This window comes from Sciurus vulgaris, assembly GCF_902686455.1.
Source record: "Sciurus vulgaris genome assembly, chromosome: 9".
In the NCBI taxonomy this organism is placed as follows: domain Eukaryota; kingdom Metazoa; phylum Chordata; class Mammalia; order Rodentia; family Sciuridae; genus Sciurus; species Sciurus vulgaris.
Window position 1 is genome coordinate 106,611,213 of NC_136469.1, and position 22,981 is coordinate 106,634,193.

The 22,981-nt window shown below is 35.4% G+C and overlaps 1 protein-coding gene across 3 annotated transcripts in view; it reads right to left on the minus strand.

Moving 5' to 3' along the window:
• Positions 1 to 22,981, minus strand: part of ATP10D (ATPase phospholipid transporting 10D (putative)) — a 105,292-nt gene that overhangs the window by 41,517 nt on the left and 40,794 nt on the right. For all 3 annotated transcript variants that reach the window (XM_079153918.1, XM_079153919.1, XM_079153920.1), the window contains exons 4-9: positions 20,927 to 21,131; positions 18,832 to 18,917; positions 11,802 to 11,908; positions 11,382 to 11,513; positions 10,869 to 10,996; positions 10,503 to 10,755 (exon numbers count right to left, since the gene is read on the minus strand). In XM_079153918.1, coding sequence (XP_079010044.1) covers positions 10,503 to 10,755; positions 10,869 to 10,996; positions 11,382 to 11,513; positions 11,802 to 11,908; positions 18,832 to 18,917; positions 20,927 to 21,131 — 911 coding nt within the window. The remainder of the gene's footprint in view (positions 1 to 10,502; positions 10,756 to 10,868; positions 10,997 to 11,381; positions 11,514 to 11,801; positions 11,909 to 18,831; positions 18,918 to 20,926; positions 21,132 to 22,981) is intronic.

A 22,981-nucleotide genomic window follows, 5' to 3' on the forward strand; every position in this document is an offset into this window, starting at 1 on the left:
CAACCCAAAAGCCAACAGGGCTGAGATTAACAAATCCTTGAGTAGCTCAAGAAATATACTGATGATGCAAAGTCATTTTAAAAAATAAACAGAATACTTCAGAATCTATAAAAATGAAAGCTGTACTTCATGATATAGCTCCTGGCCATCATTAGGGAAATGGTCATGATGCACTGTGTAGTATGGTGCCAGGAAGCTTAGCTAGTACTATAAGATAAACTGGCCCAATAAGGACAACTGCAGAAGTGGAACTGGGAAGACAAAGAATGACTCGACCTTGAATCATGTTGTGGAAAGATATGAGATGTATACAGAGCAGGAAACTTACAATGTGATTCAGAAAGCAAAGCTACTGGAGCTATACTTTAGGTCCAGTGAAAATGTCACAAAAATTGGGCACAACAAGCAGTTTCATTATCATATTGACAAAAACAACTGTCTAAATAGTAATGAAGACTTTTAATTCTTCTTTTAAAGTAGGCTCTTAATTAGTTCCATGAATGCTTCAAAGTAGGCCAGGAATTCTTGCATTGTGACTCAGAAGAGAAAACATTCAAAGTGTGTCATCTTTTCTGTGTCTGAAGAAGGTCCTTGGTTAGGATTCAAATGATCTACTTTATTTATTTTCCTTATTTAATCCTTAGTCTGTCTCATTTTCCCATTCCCTCTAAGACCATACTAATAGCATAAAACTTATTAATGGTTTATAATGTGCATTAATTTGATATCTGGAAGAAATGGGTAAGAGACTATGGAACCAACATTTATCATACTTTTTAATGTGTTTTTCATGGAGTCAAACCAGCACACTCAAATAAACTTCATTCAACTGTATCATCTGCACATCCTTCATTAAATCTTCCTCTATGAACTAATATCCCAAACATTTACATTCCAACATTCACCTGCTTGTAAACAGCACACTCAGCTTCCTCTAACCATATCATTCACCTATCATTGACACCCAAACCTCTTGTTCTAAACTAGTTCTCCATACATTTCCAGCATTTCAAGAATTTCTGTTATCCTGCCTTCAAGACAATAAATCTTCATCAGTATAAAAGCCACCTCCAAAACTGCCTGAAAATCAAAACAATACAGAATAACAATACCAACTTTAACCTTATAATTTACATGATAAGTTTATCATGTAAACTTTCATGATAAGTTTATCATGTAAACATGTTTACATGAAAACATGTTTTTCATGTAAAGTTTATCATGTAAACTTTCATGATATCTGCTTCCCACATTGGACCATTAGCTCCTCAAGAGAGACCTATTTCTTGTTTTGGTAAACAATAATTATGTAACAGGGGTCCACTTCATGCTTTGAATATAATGCTTGCTACTCCTGCACTGTGGGTTATTTTAAAACTGACATGTTTTTATCTTCCTCTCTCTCTCTCTCCCTCCCTAATTACAGGGGAAACAGAATTAACCTTCTTACCATCCTAGGCCTAATTCTCTGTCCTTTGACTCACAGATCACAGGAATGAAGGAGTTGGGAATTCAGACTTGACACCCACAGATCTAAGAGACAGTTATCTCTCAAGGTTACAAATGAATTATGACTCCTGAGAGGGCACAGCTAGAGTGAAGCCTTTGAATCACCTCTTTAAAAAGTCCTCTATTGCCATTTTGAGACAACAGTCAGGCCCCGTAGGACCCCTGGCCTGACTGACTGAGCCTTGTCTCCAGGATACCTCAGCCCAACGGATCACTCCCTGCCTCTGGGGCCCTCACATCGACTGCTCCCTGCTGCCAGGACCCCCAGACCAACTGACTGCTCCCGTTACTGGGAACCCAGACTGACTGATTGCACCCGGCCTCCAGGACCCCACAACCACACCAAATACACTGGAACTCCAGGACCCCTGCCTGACCAATCGCATCCCGTCTCCAGGACCTCTGGCTGACCACGTCCATCCCTGAGCTGCAGCTCCCCGTTTGCCAACACATTTCAAAGCCAGAGCGGCCATCTTGGATAATCGTAGAAGCCAGAGCTCCGATCTTTGGGTGGGGAAAATCCCATCCTGCGATGCCTGCTGGAGTCTTGAAGCTCATTGTCAGGTACTTCTCATGCATGAGGCTACTGAACACTGGGAGGTTTCATTAGTATATGACTGTTATACAGTAGATTTTCTTTTTTCTCCTTTTTAAAAAATTTAAGTTTTTATTTCTTTACTTTTCTTGCTTTCTTTTCCTTTTGTTTACCTGTTCCCTCAGAGTCTCTTTCTCCCTTTTTTGCATGCTAACATCCGATTTCTTTTGATTACACTCTCACACTTTCTATTTTCTAGAACTTCTCTATATTCTTTTCTTATCCCATTAACAGCCACATCCTACATCCCTCTGCATCCTCTTTGTCCTTCATTAGAAACTGCAGACTTTATTGCAAACCTGTTTGCTTTACCAAAGATAATATTTGAACTCGTGTTGTTTACTATGACAATTTTGTTATTGTCCCCATAGGGGCTATTTGGTCTAGGATTGCATAGTGTCTGATTTGGGCACTGCTAATATTGATCTCCCCTTAAAGAAAGGGTTTTGGAAACCTATAGGGTCACTATAAGCCTATAGGGGGAAATCTGCAATACCCAATTCTGCACTGCTATAGGGGAAGATTCATGAACAACATGAAAAAACAAGGGAAGAAAATGATCCAAACAAATCTAGATTCTATATTAATAGAATCCAATGACAGTATGTTAGAAGAAATGTCAGAAAAGGACTTCAGATTATACATGATTAAGATGATTCGCGAAGCAAAGGATGAGATAAGAGAGCAAATGCAGGCAATGAATGATAATACCAATAAGCTAAAAGAACACCAGCAGGAAGCAAAAGATCATTTCAACAAAGAGATAGAGATTCTCAAAAAAAAAAAAAAAACCAAACGGAAATCCTTAAAATGAAGGAGACAATAAACCAAATAAAACACTCAAAGGAAAGCATCACCAAAAGAATACACCACTTGGAAGACAGAACCTCAGACAATGAAGACAAAATATTTAATCTTGAAAATAAAGTTGCCCAAACAGAGAAGATGGTAAGAAATCATGAACAGAATCTCCAAGAACTATGGGACATCATGAAAACACCAAATTTAAGAATTATTGGGATTGAGGAAGGCACAGAGATACAAACCAGAGGAATGAACAACCTCTTCAATGAAATAATATCAGAAAATTTCCCAAACCTGAAGAATGAAATGGAAAACCAAATACAAGAGGCTTACAGAACACCCACCAGATGCACAGAATCAGAACAGATCCACACCAAGGCACATTATAAAGAAAATGCCTAACATTCAAAATAAAGATAGGATTTTGAAGGTCATGAGAGAAAAGCATCAGATTACTTATAGGGGGAGACCAATATGGATAGCAGCCGACATCTCAACCCAGACTCGAAAAGCTGGAAGGGCCTGGAAAAACATATTTCAAGCTCTGAAAGAACATGGTTGCCAACCAAGAATCTTATACCCAGCAAAACTAACCTTCAGATTTGAGGATGAAATAAAATCCTTCCATGATAAACAAAAGTTAAAAGAATTTACAAATAGAAAGCCTGCACTGCAGAATGTTCTCAACAAAATATTCCATGAGGAGGAAATGAAAAACAACAATGGAGGTCAGCAAAAGGAGGAACTACCTTAGAGAAAAACCACTCAAAGGAGAAACCAAGCCAACTTAAAAACCAAAAATAAGCCAAATGACTGGGAATACAAATCATATCTCAATAATAACTCTGAACATTAATGGCCTAAACTCATCAATCAAAAGACATAGACTGGCAGAATGGATTAAAAAGAAAGACCCAACAATATGCTGCCTGCAAGAGACTCATCTTATAGAAAAAAACATCCACAGACTAAAGGTGAAAGGATGGGGAAAAACCTACCACGCACATGGACTCAGTAAAAAAGCGGGGGTTTCCATTCTTATGTCAGATAAAGTGGACTTCAAGCCAAACTTAGAATGGATAAAGAAGGACATTTCATACTGCTTAAGGAAACCATAAACCAGGAAGACATAATGATAGTAAATATTTATGCCCCAAACAATGGTGCATCCCGGTACATCAAACAAATCCTTCTCAATTTCAGGAATCACATAGACCACAACACAATAATTATGGGTGACTTTAACGCACTGCTGTCACCACTAGATAGATCTTCCAAACAAAATCCAACCAAAGAAACCATAGAACTCAATAACACAATCAATAACCTAGACTTAATAGACATATATAGAATATTCCATCCATCAACGAGCGGATTCACTTTCTTCTCAGCAGCACATGGAACCTTCTCAAAAAAGACCATATGTCACGCCAAAAAGCAGCCCTAAGGAAATGCAAAAAAATAGAGATACTGCCTTTGTTTTCTATCAGATCATAATGGACTGAGAGAAATCAATGACAAAATGAAAAAAGAGAAATTACTCCAACACCTGGAGACTAAATAATATGCTATTGAATGAAACATGGATAACAAAAAACATCAGGGAGGAGATTAAAAAATTCTTAGAGTTCAATGAGAACAACGATACAACATATCAAAATCTCTGGGATACTATGAAAGCGGTACTAAGAGGAAAATTCATTGCATGGAGCGCATTCCAGAAAAGAATGAAAAGTCAACAACTAAATGACCTAACATTACAGCTCAAAGCCCTAGAAAAAGAAGAACAGAATAACAGCAAAAGTAGTAGAAGACAGGAAATAATTAAAATCAGAGCTAAAATCAATGAAATTGAAACAAAAGAAACAATTCAAAAAATTGACAAAACAAAAAGTTGGTTCTTTGAGAAAGTAAACAAAATAGACAAACCCTTAGCCACACTAACAAAGAGAAGGAGAGAGAAGATTCAAATTACTAAAATACATGATGCAAAAGGAAATATCATGACAGACACCACTGAGATACAAAACATAATGAGAAGCTACTTTGAAAATCTGTATTCCAACAAAATAGAAACTACCGAGGACACTGACAAATTTCTAGAGACATATGCTCCTCCCAAACTGAACCAGGAGGACATACACAATTTAAACAGATCAATATCAAGCAATGAAATAGAAGAAGCCATTAAAAATCTACCATCCAAGAAAAGCCCAGGACCAGACGGATTCTCAGCCGAGTTCTACGAGACCTTTAAAGAAGAACTCATTCCAATACTTCTCAAAGTATTCCAGGAAATAGAAAAGGAGGGTACCCTACCGAACTCATTCTATGAAGCTAATATCACCCTCATACCCAAACCAGGAAAATACACATCAAAGAAAGAAAATTTTAGACCAATATCCTTGATGAATATAGATGCAAAGATCCTTAACAAAATATTGGCAAACCATATCCAAAAATATATTAAGAAAATTGTGCACCATGATCAAGTGGGGTTCATCCCTGGAATGCAAGGATAGTTTAACAACCATAAATCAATAAACGTAATACATCATGTCAATAGACTTAAGGATAAGAATCATATGGTTATTTCAATTGACACCAAAAAAGCATTTGACAAAATACAACACCCCTTCATGCTCAAAACACTAGAAAAAAAAATAGGGATAGTAGGAACATACCTGAACATTGTAAAGGCTATTTATGCTAAGGCCATGGCCAACATCATTCTTAATGGAGAAAAACTGAAACCATTCCCTTTAAAAACAGGAACAAGATAGGGATGTCCTCTTTCACCACTTCTCTTCAACATTGTCCTTGAAACTCTAGCCAGAGCAATTACGCAGACCAAAGAAATTAAAGGGATATGAATAGGAAAAGAGGAACTTAAGCTGTCACTATTTGTGGATGACATGATTATATATTTAGAGGATCCAAAAACCTCCTCCAGAAAACTTCTAGACCTCATCAATGAATTCGGCAAAACAGCAGGCTATAAAATCAACATGCATAAATCTAAAGCATTTTTATACACAAGCAATGAAACAGCTGAAAGGGAAATGAGGAAAACAACTCCATTTGCAATAGCCTCAAAAAAAAAAAATAAAATACATGGGAATCAATCTAACCCAAGAGGTAAAAGATCTCTACAATGAAAACTACAAAACATTGAAAAAAGAAATTAAGGAAGACCTTAGAAGATGGAAAGATCTCCCGTGTTCTTGGATAGGCAGAATTAATATTGTCAAAATGGCCATACTACCAAAAGTGCTATACAGATTCAATGCAATTCCAATTAAAATCCCAATGACGTACCTTACAGAAATAGAGCAAGCAATCATGAAATTCATCTGGAAGAATAAGAAACCCAGAATAGATAAAGCAATCCTTAGCAGGAAGAATGAAACAGGGGATATCGCAATACCAGAACTTCAACTACACAAAAAGCAATAGTAACAAAAACAGCATGGTATTGTCACCAAAATAGACAGGTAGATCAATGGTATAGAATAGAGGACATGGACACAAACCCAAATAAATACAATTTTCTCATACTAGACAAAGGTGCCAAAAATATGCAATGGAGAAAAGATAGCCTCTTCAACAAATGGTGCTGGGAGAATTGGAAATCCATATGCAACAGAATGAAACTAAACCCCTATCTCTCACCCTGCACAAAACTCAACTCACAATGGATCAAGGACCTCAGAATCAGACCCGAGACCCTGCATCTTATAGAAGAAAAAGTAGGTCCACATCTTCACCTTGTTGGCTTAGGATCAGACCTCCTTAACAGAACTCCCATAGCACAAGAAATAAAAGCAAGAATCAGTAACTGGGATAGATTCAAACTAAATAGCTTTCTCTCAGCAAAGGAAACTATCAGCAATGAGAAGAGAGAGCCTACAGAGTGGGAGAATATCTTTGCCACTCATCCTTCTGATAGAGCACTAATTTCCAGAATATATAAAGAACTCAAAAAACTGTACAAGAAGAATACAAACAACCCAATCAACAAATGGGCTAAGGATATGAATAGACACTTCACAGAAGATCTACAAGCAATCAACAAATATATGAAAAAACGTTCAACATCTTTAGTAATAAGAGAAATGCAAATCAAAACTATACTAAGATTCCATCTCACCCCAATAAGAATGGCGATTATCAAGAATACAAGCAACAATAGGTGTTGGAGAGGATGTGGGGAAAAAGGTACACTCATACATTGCTGGTGCGGCTGCAAATTAGTGCAGCCACTCTAGAAAGCAGTGTGGAGATTCCTTGGAAAACTTGGAATGGACCTACCATTTGACCCAGCTATCCCACTCCTTGGCCTATACCCAAAGGACTTAAAATCAGCATACTACAGGGATACAGCCACGTCAATGTTCATAGCTGCTCAATTCACCATAGCCAGACTGTGGAACCAACCTAGATGCCCTTCAGTTGATGAATGGATAAAGAAACTGTGATATATAGATATATATATATATATATATATATATATATATATATATATATATATAAAATGGAATATAAAGAATAATAAAATTATGGCATTTGCAGGCAAATGGATGAAATTGGAGAATATCATCTTAAGTGAGAAAAGCCAATCTCAAAAATCCAAAAGACGAATGATCTCACTGATAAGCAGATGATGACACATAATGGGGGGTTGGAGGGGGGCAAGAATGGAGGAAGGAGGGACTGTGTAGAGGGAAAAGAGAGGTGGGAGGGGTGGGGTGGAAGGAAAAAATAACGGAATGAATCAAACATCATTACTCTATGTAAATGTATGAATATGCAAATGGTATGCTGTTACTCCGTATACAAACAGTAACAACATGTATCCCATTTGTTTACAATAAAAATAAATTAAAAAAAAGAAAAAGTATCAAATGCTGTAAAAGAAAAGTGCCAACTCACATTTAAAGGCAATTGCCCGGGAATAATAGCAGATTTCTCAGAAAAAAATCTATCCGTAGGTCATGAAATGACATATTTCAAGTCCTGAAAGAAAACAACTTCCAAACTAAATTACTCAACAGGTTTTTCCTTCAGACTCAAAGAGAAACAAAGAACTTCCAAAGTAAGGATAAACTAAAGAAACTCATGACCGTTAGACCAACATCATAGAAGATATTTAAGAAAATTCCACTTACAGAAGGAAAAAAAAATGTTTAATAATCATGAGACCACGAGTATGAATAAATCTTTTTAGAGGAGTAGACATGAAAATTAAAAATAGGAAAGAATCAAATATAATCAACATAGTAAATAATCAAATATCTACGGTGAATAACACAGGAAAAAATGAACACTTAATATTCAAAACAACCAGAGGAAAACCCATAAAATGACAAGAACAATGACATATTTTTCAATAATAATGATGAATGCAAATGGTCTTAAATCTCCAAGAGAACAACTTGCTGATTGACTAAAAACAAGATCCAACAATCTGCAGCCTGTAAGTAACTCCCCTCACCTGCAAAGACAAGCACACACTGAAGTAAAAGGAAGAAAAATGATATTCCAAGCAAACAGAGTCTGAAAATAAGCAGAAATAGGTATACATGTCTCTGAAAAAATAGTATAAATCAATTAGAAATGATAAAGAATTTCACTACATATTGATCAAGGGAAAATTCATCAAGAAGTTGTAATAGTTAAATACATACACACTGAATATCAGAGCACCCAATTATATAAAACAAACCCTATTAAACATAAAAGAAAGATAGGCCCTAGCATAATAATAGTGGGCAACTTCAATACTCCACTCTCACCAATAGATAGATCATCTAAAAAAACCAACAACAACAACAAAAGATCAACAAAAAAGTACCAGAATTGAATTACACTATGGATTTTGAACAGATACCTACAGAATATTCCATCCAACAGCTGCAGAATAAACATTCTTTTTGTTAGCATGTGAAAGATTTTCCAAAATAGATCATATGTCAGATCATAAAACAAATCCTAATAAATTTTTTAAAATGAAATAATCTCTTGCCTCCTTTCATATTTTAGTGGAATGAAACCAGAAATCAAATCAACAGCAAAATTAACCACAGAAATTATATAAACATATGAAGATTGAATGATACACTTTTGAATGAAGAGTGGGTCACTGAAGAAATTAAAGGGAAAATTTCTAAAATAGAATGAAAATGGAAATAAAACATACCAGAACTTTTAGGATATAGTAAAAGCACTATTAAAAGGGAAGTTTATAGCAATGAGTGCTCACATTAAAAAGAAGAAAAAGAAAACCCCAAATCTCAGAAAGATCTCAATTAAATAACCTAATGATGTATCTCAAGGTCTTAGAAAAACAAGAACAAACAAAACCAAAATCAGCAGAAGGAAAGAAATAATAAAGTTAGGAGCAGAAAGAAATAGAAGCTAAAAGAACAATATAAGGTATTGATGAAACAATGAGTTGGTATCTTGAAAAGATAAAACAAAATAGACAAACCTTTAGTTAAACTACCCCCCCCCCCAAAAAAAAAAGACACAAATAAAAATAATTAGAGGTAAAAAAGAAGAGAACAGAAACCACTGAAACTTAAAGAATCATTAGGGAATATTTTCAAAATCTATATGTCAATAAATGGGAAAATCTGGAAGAAATGAGCAAATTTTTGGATATCTATTACCTTTCAAAATTAAACCCGGAGGATATACAAACCCTCCATACATGAATAACAAGAAGCAGTAATTTAAAAAGTCTCCCAACAAAGAAAAGCCCAGTTCCAGACAGATTCATTTACTAATCTGAAGTAAGAACACCACTGTTTCTCAAACTACTTGATGAAACTACTTGGGAAGGAATCCTTCCTTCTCATTCTAGGAAACCAGTCCTCAACACGCCCTCTTCCACTTTCAGGTATTTTGTTTTTGTGTTTTATTCTTATGGACCAAATGATGGGGCCAGGAGGAAACTGGAGACCATTTAGAATTATTTTCAAGATATTTGTTAGAGAGATGGACCATAGCTTCCTTAGTCATTCAAAAGTATCTGTAATGTAATATCATTATCACCCCACCAACCCCAACCTTCCACCTCTGCTAGTCATTTACTCTAATTTTCAAGTGTTTACTGTGTGTTTATTAGATTATACCAATGACAAAACAAATACTGAATGATACTGTAGTACAAATACTAAGTGATAGAATACTATAAATATGTAAAAATATAAATATTGTAAAAGTGATAAAAACACTGAATATATAATATAAATACTATGATATGATAGAAATACTAAATGAAAGCAAATAATATAAATACTAAATGATACAGTAATAACCAAAACAGATGCTGAATATCTTTATCATCATTTTATTTAGTTTATCAGTTTATCATTTAGTGTTTGTATTCCTGTATCACTTAATATTATATTTCTTAGTACCTACTAAATTTCAAAGGAACAGGAATGTAGTGTACAGTTAAGTATGGTTGAGTTAAGTATCCATTTTTTAAAATATATGCCAGAATAATCAGGCATTTAAGTGACTGGGGGAAAAAAACAAACAAACAGACAAATTTTACAGGTGTTTTTTGTAAAAACCCCACACTCACCATTTTCTTCATGGCAGTAATCAAATCCTGCCACACTACACCTTCGAAAAACCATTTTGTTCTCAGTCAGGGTTCCCGTCTTATCAGAAAATAGGTACTGAATCTGTCCAAGATCCTCAGTGATGTTCAGAGCTCGACACTGAACAGTAGAATCTATTTTCTCATTGTAGAAATCCACATCACTTTGAATAAAATATATTTGTCCAAGCTTCACAATTTCAATGGAAACATAGAGAGAAATGGGAATCAAGACCTAAGAAAACCCAAACAATTTAAAAAATGTTAAAGTAAGTTAAAGAAAGTGAAGACAGTTGAGCATAGCTGGATCAGACCTTAAAGTTCCCTGATAAACCTGATGTAAATTACCTGTAGCAAAATGATCATGGTCCAAAACATATAGAATCCTGCCAACACTGGTGATATGACATGTCCGTCAGGCTCAGGGATATTAAAAAAAGGCATGTTTTCATATCTGCTCAGCCAGATTCCATGACCTTTCAAAAGCACACAGAAATCAGAAGAATGCAACACAAGTATTACACAAATATAGAACTTTATTCCTCAAGAAGGAGGGGTCAGAGTATTCACTGTGGTTAATAATTCATTGTTTTTGGAAACAAGGTCAAATTCAAAGAGCTACACAAACTGCTTCCCCTGTTTTCTTCTCTCTAAATCTTTTTCCAGGAGTATTCAGTACTACCACAAAGGGTAAGTGGATATAGTTAACATTAATGTTTTTCAAGACAAAGGATGAGAAAGAGAGATGAGCATATGAAGAAAAAATTATTGACAAATAAAAGCTAATTAACAGAAGCTGTTTGAAAGAAAAAAAAAGTTTCTTGCCAAAAAGAAGTCAGTAAATAATTGAATTTTACCTACCTACTGCACCAGTTAAACACATTATAACCAGAAGCAGGACACACCAGAGGACATCTGTATTTGCTCTTCTTTCTAATTTGCTGCGCTTATATCGAGGCCCACTGTTATTTAGCATTGCTTTGGTTTCATGGCCTGAGTAGGAAACATGGTATGTCAGAAAAAGCATAAATAAAATCAGGTAGCAAGTACCACACTTAAAAATCTTTCTGGAAGACAACTTGATAAAACATAGTTACACAATACATTTTGGCCATGTAGTCTGCATTTAAGATCCATTTAGGAAGACCAAGATTGCTGATTAAGTTTATCAAGACAAGATGACTTTCTGCTTTTATACATATCATCATGAGTAAACGAAAAATGTGAACTTGTAGAAAAGCACAGAAGGGACAATGACGAAAATTTAGAAGCACAACTAACCTGCATAAACCACAATGCCCACAACAGCCTCTGTGTTTCTAATGGTGCATCCTCTGAGCAATAAATTTTCCTTGCTGAGACCCACACGTTCTTTGTTGGAATGTTCTCTGTAAGAAAGACATCATATAGTTTTATTTTAAAATGACAAAAGTGGGGATATAAAAATAAAATCACAGTCCTCACAGAATAGTATGTTAGATAGTTCACAGGAAAGTTTGCAAATCTCTGGCAGGTTAGCTTTCGTGACTTCAGTTACCTGTTTTGCCTATGAGAAACCTGCTGTAGGTCTCTAACTCCCATGGTTTTCTATCGCTCATTGTCTATTACTACAAGAACTCAAGCATATTCCAAATAAGGTCCCCACTTTCCTAGGACACACTGTACTAGGATAGGTATACATTCTGTGTATGTAGGATAACTTCATAGTTGATGAGAGAAAAACTCTTGATAGAATTAGAAAATTACTGTTTTCAATGTGGATAAAATCAAAATTCATCCTAGACAATGATAATTCATGGCTACTCAAACTGTTATATGAAAGGCTGATTGGGAACTTTGTAATGAACACATGAGGCTGACAACACCCATGTGACATTGGGGACATATCAAGGTCCTCTGATTTATGGAAAAGAAAGTCATGGCCCCACGAATTTCTATCCGGGCACTCCAACCTGAAGTCTATGGCATCCAAGGATCTATGAAGCCTCTAAAATTGCCTCTCAAATTATATGCAATACTGTGTGTGTGTTATTTTCCTTTTTCTTTCTTTCTTTTTGCTATTTTCTAGGAAGAGAAGCCATTTCTTTCATCAGATTCTGAAAGGTAGACAGAAAATAGGTGGGACAGATAAGGATGTTAAATAAACATCACTACAAGAATGTAGTTGGTCATGTTCTAAAATGTAAATTCTGCAAGTAAAATGACCTAGTTCACACAAGAAATAAATGGCATGAAGAGAAAATGGAAGGGGGAGAGTGAGCTTGACGTGAGGAGGCAATCAGCTCAATCCAGCATGTGGTGAATTATGTAAGTTAAATAGCCCAATTCCCTGGAAGAGGAAATTCAGAAACCGATATGCCAAACAAAATACATAGAGCACATGTGTGTAGGGGGATTGACCCAGGGGTACTCGACTGCTGAGACTCATCCCTAGTCCTTTTTAAAAAAATTTTAAGACAGGGTCTTTCCAACTTGCCCAGGTTGAACTTGAACTTGTGATCCTCCTGCCTTAACCTCCCAAACTGCTGGAATTATAGGTGTCCACCACCATGCCTGGTTCAGACCTTGTCTTGATCTTGTTTAGAATAAAATAATTATTTAGGACTGGGGGTGTAGATCAGTGGTAGAGTGCTTCCCTCACATGCACAAGGCACTGGGTTCAATCCTCAATACTGAAAAAACTAAACTAAAACAACTATTAAAAATATTTTTGAGAATACTGGAGGAATTTGAACAAAGTCCTGGTATCAGATGAGATTAAGGCTGGTTCTTATTTTTTTTTTTTTTAAGTTTGATAATGGTGTCATGGTTATGGTTATTTTTAAGTCCTTTTCTACTGTAAGTGCTTAGTGAAGTATTTACAGTGAACTGATGTGATGTAGGAATGTCAAAGGAAGTGGGAGGACAGTTGAAACAAAGTTGACACAACTGTGAAGTAGTCAAGGTGCAGTGATGGTACCCAGGTGTACATCACAGTCTCTTTTCTATTTTTGCATGTTTGAAAATGTCTGTAATAAACAGTTTAGAAACTATCAAAGTAATTGCTTAACTAAACTACTGGAGTGACAAAAGTACATCAAAATTATTGGAACATTTAGACAAGCATATAAAAAAGTACTATGTTTCACATATTTTGAAAATGTCCTCTCAATTTCAGCATTAAAGTACATTGTTTTCTAAGCAATAAACTTCAGTATATTCGTTGTTGCTTCTTTTTCTTACATATGTAAATATTTTCAATATGTGTGCTTTCCTTGCTATTTGGAATTAGGAACAAAAAAAATTAAAAACTCTTCCAAGAAAGTTTCATACTACAAAGAAAGAGAAAAACAAATTTCACTCTCATATTCATAAACCCTATCAGGAATCTGTCTACATTCCTCTATAATACACACTTAAGTACAAAGAGACAGAGTGAGAAGTACCCTTGAGTTTAGTCCACTTCAGCTCCCTGGTCTTATGGATGAGGAAATTAAGTCCCAACAGTCACATTTACATGTGGCATGCAGATGCAGACAAGCTCTGGCCACTCCTCATCAATGTGGCAATTTTTCCTTCTGCAATCCTTATAGGAACAGATTTAGCACACCAAACCATCATTTCCAAAGTTCCCTAGTAAGGGATTAATCCCCCCCTCCCCCAAGAACTCTTACATTTCAGGTGTATGACATGTGGGACGCTGAGGGTATGAAACCTTCAGGGTTGTATGTGAAGCACAAACTGTCACATACAGTGCTTGTTATGCTTTGGATGTGAGGTGTCCCCCAAAAGCTCACATGTAAGACAGTGCAGGAAGGTTTAGAGGAGAAATAATTGGGTTACGAGAGCCTTAACCCAACCAGTGAATTAATCCACTGATGGGATTAACTGAGTGGTGACTGAAGGTGGGTAGGGCGTGTAACTAGAGGAGGTAGGTCCCAGGACCTGCCTTTGGAGTATATATTTTGTATTTGGTGAGTGGAGTCTCCCTCTCTGTTTCCTGTTGATCATGTGAGCCCCTTCCCTCCACCACACTCTTCTGCCATGATGCTCTGTCTCACCTGGAGGTGCCGCCAAGGAATGGTGTTGGCTATCTATTGACTGAGACCTCTGAAACCATGAGCCCCCACATAAATTTTTCCTCTTCTAAAGTTATTCATGTCAGGTCTTTCAGTCACAGCTCTGAAAAAGCTGACTAAAACACCTCTCATCCATTCAAGAAGTTGGGTGACATCTATGGACTATATGCTCACCACACAAATATAGTTTTGGCTCCTGTGTTCTAAGAGGAGTTGTATGGTGTAGAAATGTTCAAAAGTAATGAATGTGATAGCTATGATGCTGGGTAATCTGATATTCTGTGCTGAGATTTCTGTAGGCACAAGTAGGAAGAAAGATACCAGTGATGGCTACTAATAGAAGGCCAGAGAAGGTGCCAAACAGACAAGAAGTTTGAGCATCTCAATTTTTGTTGATTCTGAAAACAGGCCACAAAGCAAGATTACAATAAACGGCTAGCTCAATTAACTTCAGAAACTAGTACTTAACTAGGCTTGATTCTCTTATTATATGTTTCCCTAGAAATTGTTGCGGCCAGCCACCAGGATAGACATTAACGGAGTAGACCAAGCTCAGTTAATCGCTGAGGAAGACAAAATCTGGGTGTTCTAGGAGGAAGTTCATTTCAACAGTCGGGTAATCAGAAAGTAAGGTCCCAAACATTGAAGCATACTGACATCTGACATTTGGACAGAGGAACCTGTCCAAACGCAGACACCAAAGGGTGGGCAAACATAGTGTCCAGGAATATAAAGGCAAGTGACAATTTTTCAGGATACTAGCAGGGTCTTGGAACTAGGTAAGGGCTCTAGGGCAAAGACGGGGTCCAGTGCAGCAAATGAAGCTCAAGTGTGTCTGTTAAGGAAGCACCACATCCAAAGGAAGAAAAAAGGAGGCTGACAAAGGGAGACCAGCCTGGAAAGCTGGAGTTATTTGTTGAGTTCACACTAGAGTGAAAGAGTCTGTGGTAGCTGTCAGAATGGAGACACAGGATCAGAATTAGTGTGGCAACAGTGCCCTATAAATTAAAAAGAAAAAAAATCTCCTAAATACATGCTCTGGACCAAACTCTATGCAGAGTGCTAGGCTCCAGACCACAGTGCTAAACTGGGCATCCCTCCTGCTCTAAACAAAACTCATCCTGTCACCGGCAAGTCTGAGCTTGTCAGCAGGGTCAGCATGCCCAGCTGTGGGTAGGCTGGATTCTAAGACTAAGCTGACCTCAAGTTGAAAACATGTCAGCCTGAGGAAATGATACTATAAAAGGTCTCATTCTTAGAGATGGTTCATGAGCATTCACAAGATCATCTAAAATACAATCACAGAAGAATTTCAATAACACACACAAGCACATTTTTTTTTTTTTTTTTTTTTTTTTTGATGCTGGGGATAGAATCCAGGTCCTCATGCATGTTTAACTACCACTAAGTTATACCTTCAACCAGGAAAAATATTTCATCATCAGCAAAGCACACAGGTCCTTTAGGGTCTGTTCCCTTCACAGTCTGTCTTGTTGTTCACCGACACTCCTAACATACTTTACCACATAACTCCACAAACACACCATGGTCTCAGGCCACTGCCTACCCTGCTCCCTTGATCTGGAATGTCAGTCATTCTCTGTATCTAGTTGCTTGCTTGGCATCTTCTGATTCCTGAAGATAGAATTCCAGCCTTATCTCCTAACCAGGACTGAGCCCTTTTCCTTTTCCCACTGCCTGGCTTCCTCTCACTGTCCTACTACTGACTGTGTCGAGTGAACTAGCAAATGCTACTCCTATATTCTATACTTCCTTGTGTGGTAACTCTTACTTTTTCTAAAAATTTTAAAGAATTACATTGGCAAATAATTCATAAGAGTCAATTACACGTATTCAAAGAGTAAAAGCATCACCAGCATCAGGACAGCAAACATGTCCATCCTTCCCCCAAGTTTTTTCATACTCATTTGTAATCTCTCCTTCCAACTCTCCTCATCCCAAAAACCCACTAATCTGCTATCTATCAATGTAGGTTAGTTTTTGTTTTCTAGAAATTTATATGTCAATTCACATATTTATCATTTTAGTTTACTTTTAAGTCTAGGAATACATATTTCATTGATTTTTATAATTGGTGAAAGGTATAGATTGAGGTTCACTTTTTAAAATACAAAGATATCCAATTGTTGGTGAATCATCTGCAAAAAGATAGCTTTACTTCATTAAATTGTCTTTGCACTATTGTCAAAAAAAAGTTGTTTGCAAATGTATGGGTCTATTTCTTTTCCATTGATCTGTTGTTTTATTTTTATGCCAAGAGACACTGGTGTGCTTACTGTATCTTTATAATAAGTCTTGAAGTCAAGCAGTGGTAGTTTTAACTTTTTCTCCTCTCTCAATGGTGTTTTATAGGTTCCTTGCATCTCTGAATACATTTTAGAATAAGCTTGTTAACTTCTAAAAAGTTTGCTTAGATTTTGATTGAGATTATACTGAATGTATAAATCAATTTTGGGGAAAAACTCATAACAATATGAGTCCTGACCCATGAACAATATATATGTCTCCATTCACTTAGGTCTTAAATTTCTCTCAGCAGTGTTTAGTGGTTTCCAGAGTCAGCTCTTTCATATCTTTTGTCAAATTTATCCTTAAATAGTATACTTTTTCTTATACTTTTATAAATTATATTTAAATTTTTTCAAAATTTGCTCATTAGTAGTATGCAAATATATTTGATTTTGATATATTGATCTTATTTCCTACAACATTGGTAAATTCACTTATTAGTCCTAGTAGTTTTTGTAGTATTTTTGAAATCTATACATTGTATCAGGTTTTTCATAAAGATCATTACATCAGCTATGAAGAAAAGACAGTTTTGCCTCTTTCTTTCTTATCTGAGACCTTTTATTTTCATTTCTTACCTGACTGTACTAGTTAAAACCTCCAATGTAATCTCTAATGAAACCAGTGAGGGAGGCAGGCATGGTGGCACACACCTGTAATGCCAGCAGCCTGGGAGGCTGAGGCAGGAGGATTGGGAATTCAAAGTCAGCCTCAGTAACTTAGCAAGACCCTAAGCAATTCAGTGAGATCCTATCTTTAAATAAAAATATCAATGGGCTGGGGATGTGGCTCAGTGGTTGAGTGCCCCTGGGCTCAATCCCCAGTAGGAGGAAAAAAAAGAAAGTAGTGAGAGGAAATATGCATGTCTTGTTCTTCACCTTAAGGAACCAACATTAGTCTTTCACCATGAAGAATGATGCCAGCTGTAGGCTTTTTCGACTTTATGCTGAAAAAGTTCCCTTGTATTTCCTGTTTGCAGAAACAGAAGTCAGATTTTGTCAAATGCTTTCCCTTCATCTATAAAATTATTATCTGGTTTTTCTTTATTTATTTACTTAATATGGACTGCAAATATAGGGTTAATGAATTACTCTGATTTTTAAATGTTAAGTCAATCTTGCAGTTTGGGAACATGTCCCACCAGGTCATGGTATATTATCCTTTTCATATATTATTTGATTACATTTGCTATAATTGTGTATAGAATGTTTGCATCTATGTTCATGAGGATTATTGGTTTTCCTTTCAAAGTCTTCACATACTTTTGGTGTCAGGGTAATGGGATGAGTATAATTCTGGTTTTAAAAATGAGTATGAAATTTTTCTCTTCCTGTAATTTATGACTATGATGTAGATCTAATTGTCTCCTTGAAAAATTAGGAACCACGGATCAAAGTGAGTAAATAACCTACCTCAGAGTCAGGAAAAACTTAAGTGGCAGAAGCCAAGCTTGAAACTTGGCTAAACCCCAAATTCCATCTGTCTTTGCCAAAGGGATGTGAATGGCACAGGAAGCAGCCAGAAAGAATACTGTCATGGCTTCCCATATTCTTTCTTAGTCATGTTTCCAAATCATGGGCCAAATTTTGCCAACCAGAACAGTTTACCTACTATTCTAATTCTGAAGAAGGACATGATCCTAGCATATTATTTAACCTAACACTTCTGTTCAAATATTTCCAAACTTTAGCATATCATAAGAGCTCATGTAATATACTCTTACACCACTGTAAGCAATTCTAGGATTATGTTAACAACAAGGTTTTATTGTTGCTGCTGTTTTAAATATATATGAATAGAGGTTCATATTTATCAAATTATTAAGACAAGATAATGTTCTAGGTAGCTAAACTTATGGCCTTTAATGATTCAACTGGGACATAAACACCCAACAGTTTTATTGGTCCATTCACACTCACAAAGGTAAATCAAGTATCACTCACAAGAAGCCTCGGAATCTGTTGAGATCATTGTTTGGACTTTCACATTCTATCCTACTGGAGAACTTCTCAGGATCAACTTCCGAGTCCTAAAAATATATTTTAGAAATCAAAAAACAAAGAATTCAAGATTAAACCCTTAACAGGTAAGTATTTTATCACTTTCACCAATTATTAAGATAGGACTAAGACTTTGTGTGCCATGAAGTTTTTGTGGTAAATTTCCCAGATAAAGGACTATGTAGGCATAATTATGGGATCCACAATTCATGATCGTAGAACACTGAAAAGCATCTGCAGGTGATGAAATCATATATTGCAATCTATGCAGGATCCTACTATAAGTTATAAATACTCTTTTATCAACAGAAATACTTTGGTGTGGTCTTAAACTATATAGGTAGTTTCTGAGAATAAATGTGGATGTGGACACTTTGAGCATATATGCATTCAATCTTAGTCATGTTTTATAAATAAAAAACTAAAAATGGCAGGACATCAACATCTCACAAAATATTTTAATGGAGCAAACAGATAATTTAAAAATGCTTTATGAAACCAATGGATACACAAGCAAAATGCCTTTATGGAACACAGCAGCTATGAAGTGTGATCACTAAGGACAAACCACATCAACCTTATCTTACTTCTTTTATTTTATATGGATGTTTGGCTAATAAGAGAAATATTGTAGATATTGATGTAGCTCAAAATATTAATATCTATATTATAGCAAACAGAAATTAAATTATGATTATATGATTTAACTTTCTAATAATATCTTTTGAGTTATTTTGATATACTTGAATTTATATCAGGCACTTTAAATATTTGAACTGATTTCTTTTTCCCAACTGCAAGAGAAAGGCACTGTAATTAAGCCTAATTAACAGATGAGGAAAGAAAGACAATGAGGATCATGATTTACCAAAATACTCAAAATAAGATGTTTAGATCAATATTACAATTGAGATCACTATATCCCAGAGCACTCATCCTTAATTGAACACAAATTGTGCTGATTAATCAACTGATAATGACTTCAAAATAGGTACATAGGAGTCTAATAAAATTCTGAGTTATGCACAACTTTTGCCAATGCCTAAGGTGCAGGACAGCTTACAGAAGTGACAGTAACATTAATCTCAGAGGCATAGCAATAACAGATGAATCTAAATGGAACTCATAGGTAGATAGATGGCACAAATGTGATAAGAAATTTACCAAAGATAAGAGTATCAGGAAATTTAAAAAGTTTTAAATTTATAAGAATAAGATGAAGAAATCCCAACTCAAAAATAGTTCATATTTTTTAAAAAACACACATTAAAATTTAAACTCCTTCATCTCAATTGCTTCCAGAAAAAGATATGGGAAACTGACATATGGTGCATATTTTTACAATGCTATGAAGGTGACAGTATTATTTTCATTTGAAGATAACAAAACTGATGCATAAAGTGTTTAAGTGACTTGCTCAAAGTCAGTTATTAATGGCAGAGCTGAGATTCATTCAAATTCATGTCAACATAACTTCTGTATCAGAAAAGTTATGTGAGTTCTATATAACAGTTACATAACTTGGTTAAGTTCTTGCTACCTTCAGCACAGTGCAGTAAACAGGACAGAAGTTACATGGTATGCAAAGCTACAAAAAATTTAAAAGGCTTTTTTATGTAAGTCATTATAGATTTTAGGAACAATGATCAACAAAACATATGCTATTAAATCTAAGATTTCTTAATCTAAGATTAAGAAAAACAAATTAGCATGTGCATATTGCTAAGTAATTTTCTAAGTTGCAAATTAAATCTTTCAAGTTCTTTAATTCAGTTCCAAAAAAAAAAAAAAAACCCACAATTGCCAGACTTCAGTCTTTGAACAGACTTTGAACTCCAAAGTCATTTTATCCTATTATCATAAAATATAGTACATGTTCATTGATTTCTAGAATTGGATTAAATTGTCAGAAATTCTATTTTCTTTAGGTAAGAATGAATTTAAAAATCTCTTTGTCTTACTATAGAAATGAACTCAGTTATTTTCTGGGAAAAAAAAGTTAATAAATTGCCAGCTAAGGAACACATTATATACCTACCTGTTCTGCATATCCTCGAACCACCTGCCTCTGTTTTAAATTGCTTTCTCCATCAAGTCCAGAAGTCTCAATGTGACAGATTCCATCAGGATCAGTGGAAAAAAGTAATACCATATCAGCAGGAATGATCTCATTACAAGAGAGACGAATGAAGTCCCCAACAGCGACATCTTTCCAGCAATGGTCAACATACGTTTTCTCTTTCCTAAAATTAAAAAAAAAAAAAAAAAAAAAAAAAACATATATAATTGTTTCTTAAAATTTTACTTTATAAAATTATTATACTTTTATAATTATTATATTTATTATACTTTAAACTTAAAGTATGTTCAAAGTATGAGGATGAATTTTAGCCTAATAAATCTTAAAAAGTGGAATTACAGCATTGGTAAAACCTAAATTCCCCAAATGCCTCACCTGAAAATTTACCTAAGCCACTATAACACAGTTTTCACTCTTTATTAATGTGAGATTTTTGAATCTTTACAGCCTTTGAGTGCAATTCTAGAAGAAAATCCCAGTTAACAGTAGATGCTTTTATTCACATGAAAAGCAATTTCTGCACAATGCTCTGGTCAGGGACCTAGCAGGGTACAAGGCACATTATCTACTCTCAGAGAGCTGCCCATCTGACAGACAGAATGGATAATTAAATAAAACACAATATTTTTTTAAAAATCATTATACCACCATATTAACATCTCTATTTATCACTGAATAAATCCAAAGTCAGCCTTCCATCTCAGTGGGTTCCATAACTGAGCATTTGACCAACCACAGATCAAAGCTGCTAGAACTAAAAACTTACTGAACATGTACAGACTATTTTCTTGTCATTATTCCATAATCAATGTACTATAACAACTATTTACACACAGCATCTACACTGCATTAGGTATAAGTAATCTAGAAATGATTTAAAGTACACAGGAGGATGGACCTAGGTTACATGCAAATACACACCATTTTAAATAAGGGATTTGAGCATCCCCTCCCTCCCTTTATGGACACTGAGGGATGGCTGTCTAGCTTAAAGTTGTCCAGTCCTGACTCTACACACCTGATCCCAAGAAAGGAGGATGGCAAATTTGATCCTTTTCCAAAGTATAGTTTTCTCATGCTGTACATAGTTTTTTCAATGAAAGACACATGGTTTAAGGTTTACTTGCCTTAAATACTCTGTTTATGTTAAAGCTTTGTCCAAACTTCTTAGGCCTTTCAAGTCAAAAACATTTTTTATGCTGCAGGAAGCATTTTCCTTAGTATAGAATAAGGACATTGTATGGTAGAATGTCAAATCAGCTAATAAAGTATCATTTCACACATGCTGTCAGTATAAAGGTTTCCAAGGTCTGTCTCATTCCCTCACTCTCTCCTAGATATATAAAAAGAACTGGTATTTGACACAAAATTATACTTATTTTAAAAGCAAAATTATTTGTTTTCTATTACATTTATAAGGCTAAACATTCATATTCAGGGTCAAAAAATCCTGGGAGATAGTTATATTCTACACTATAAAACCTATATATTACAAATTATTGATTTGTCAGGTCAAATGAAAATGCCACCTTAGAGAAACATTTTCATAGATTCTGCTCTACAAAGTATACCAGATATTTAAAGACACATCACCTCAATGGGCTAAATAAACATAAAGAAGTATGTTTTCAAGACATAGCCTCCCTAAATACCTAATGCACCAGATTGATTCAAATAAAGGAAATCCTTGACTAAAGAGTTTGTTAGTTTATGGAGAAAATGACTGAGTTTATCTTTATCAAACTTTACCCAAAAGTCTGTGCATGCCAATTCATACTTCCATGGAGAAAAGTATTAGAATATCAAAAAGGTAGGCAGTGATCATATTTGAATATTTAGTCCTATATACTATACCCATGTGTAGGTATTTTGTTCCACAGAAAAATGAAGAGTCACCAAAGGTAAACAAAAAGGGCATGATCCTACTTCCGTTTGCTTACTCCTGCAATGGAGTAATGCACTAATTACTGGGTGGCAGCTCAGTTAGCAGTGGAAATGACCAAAAGACCATTG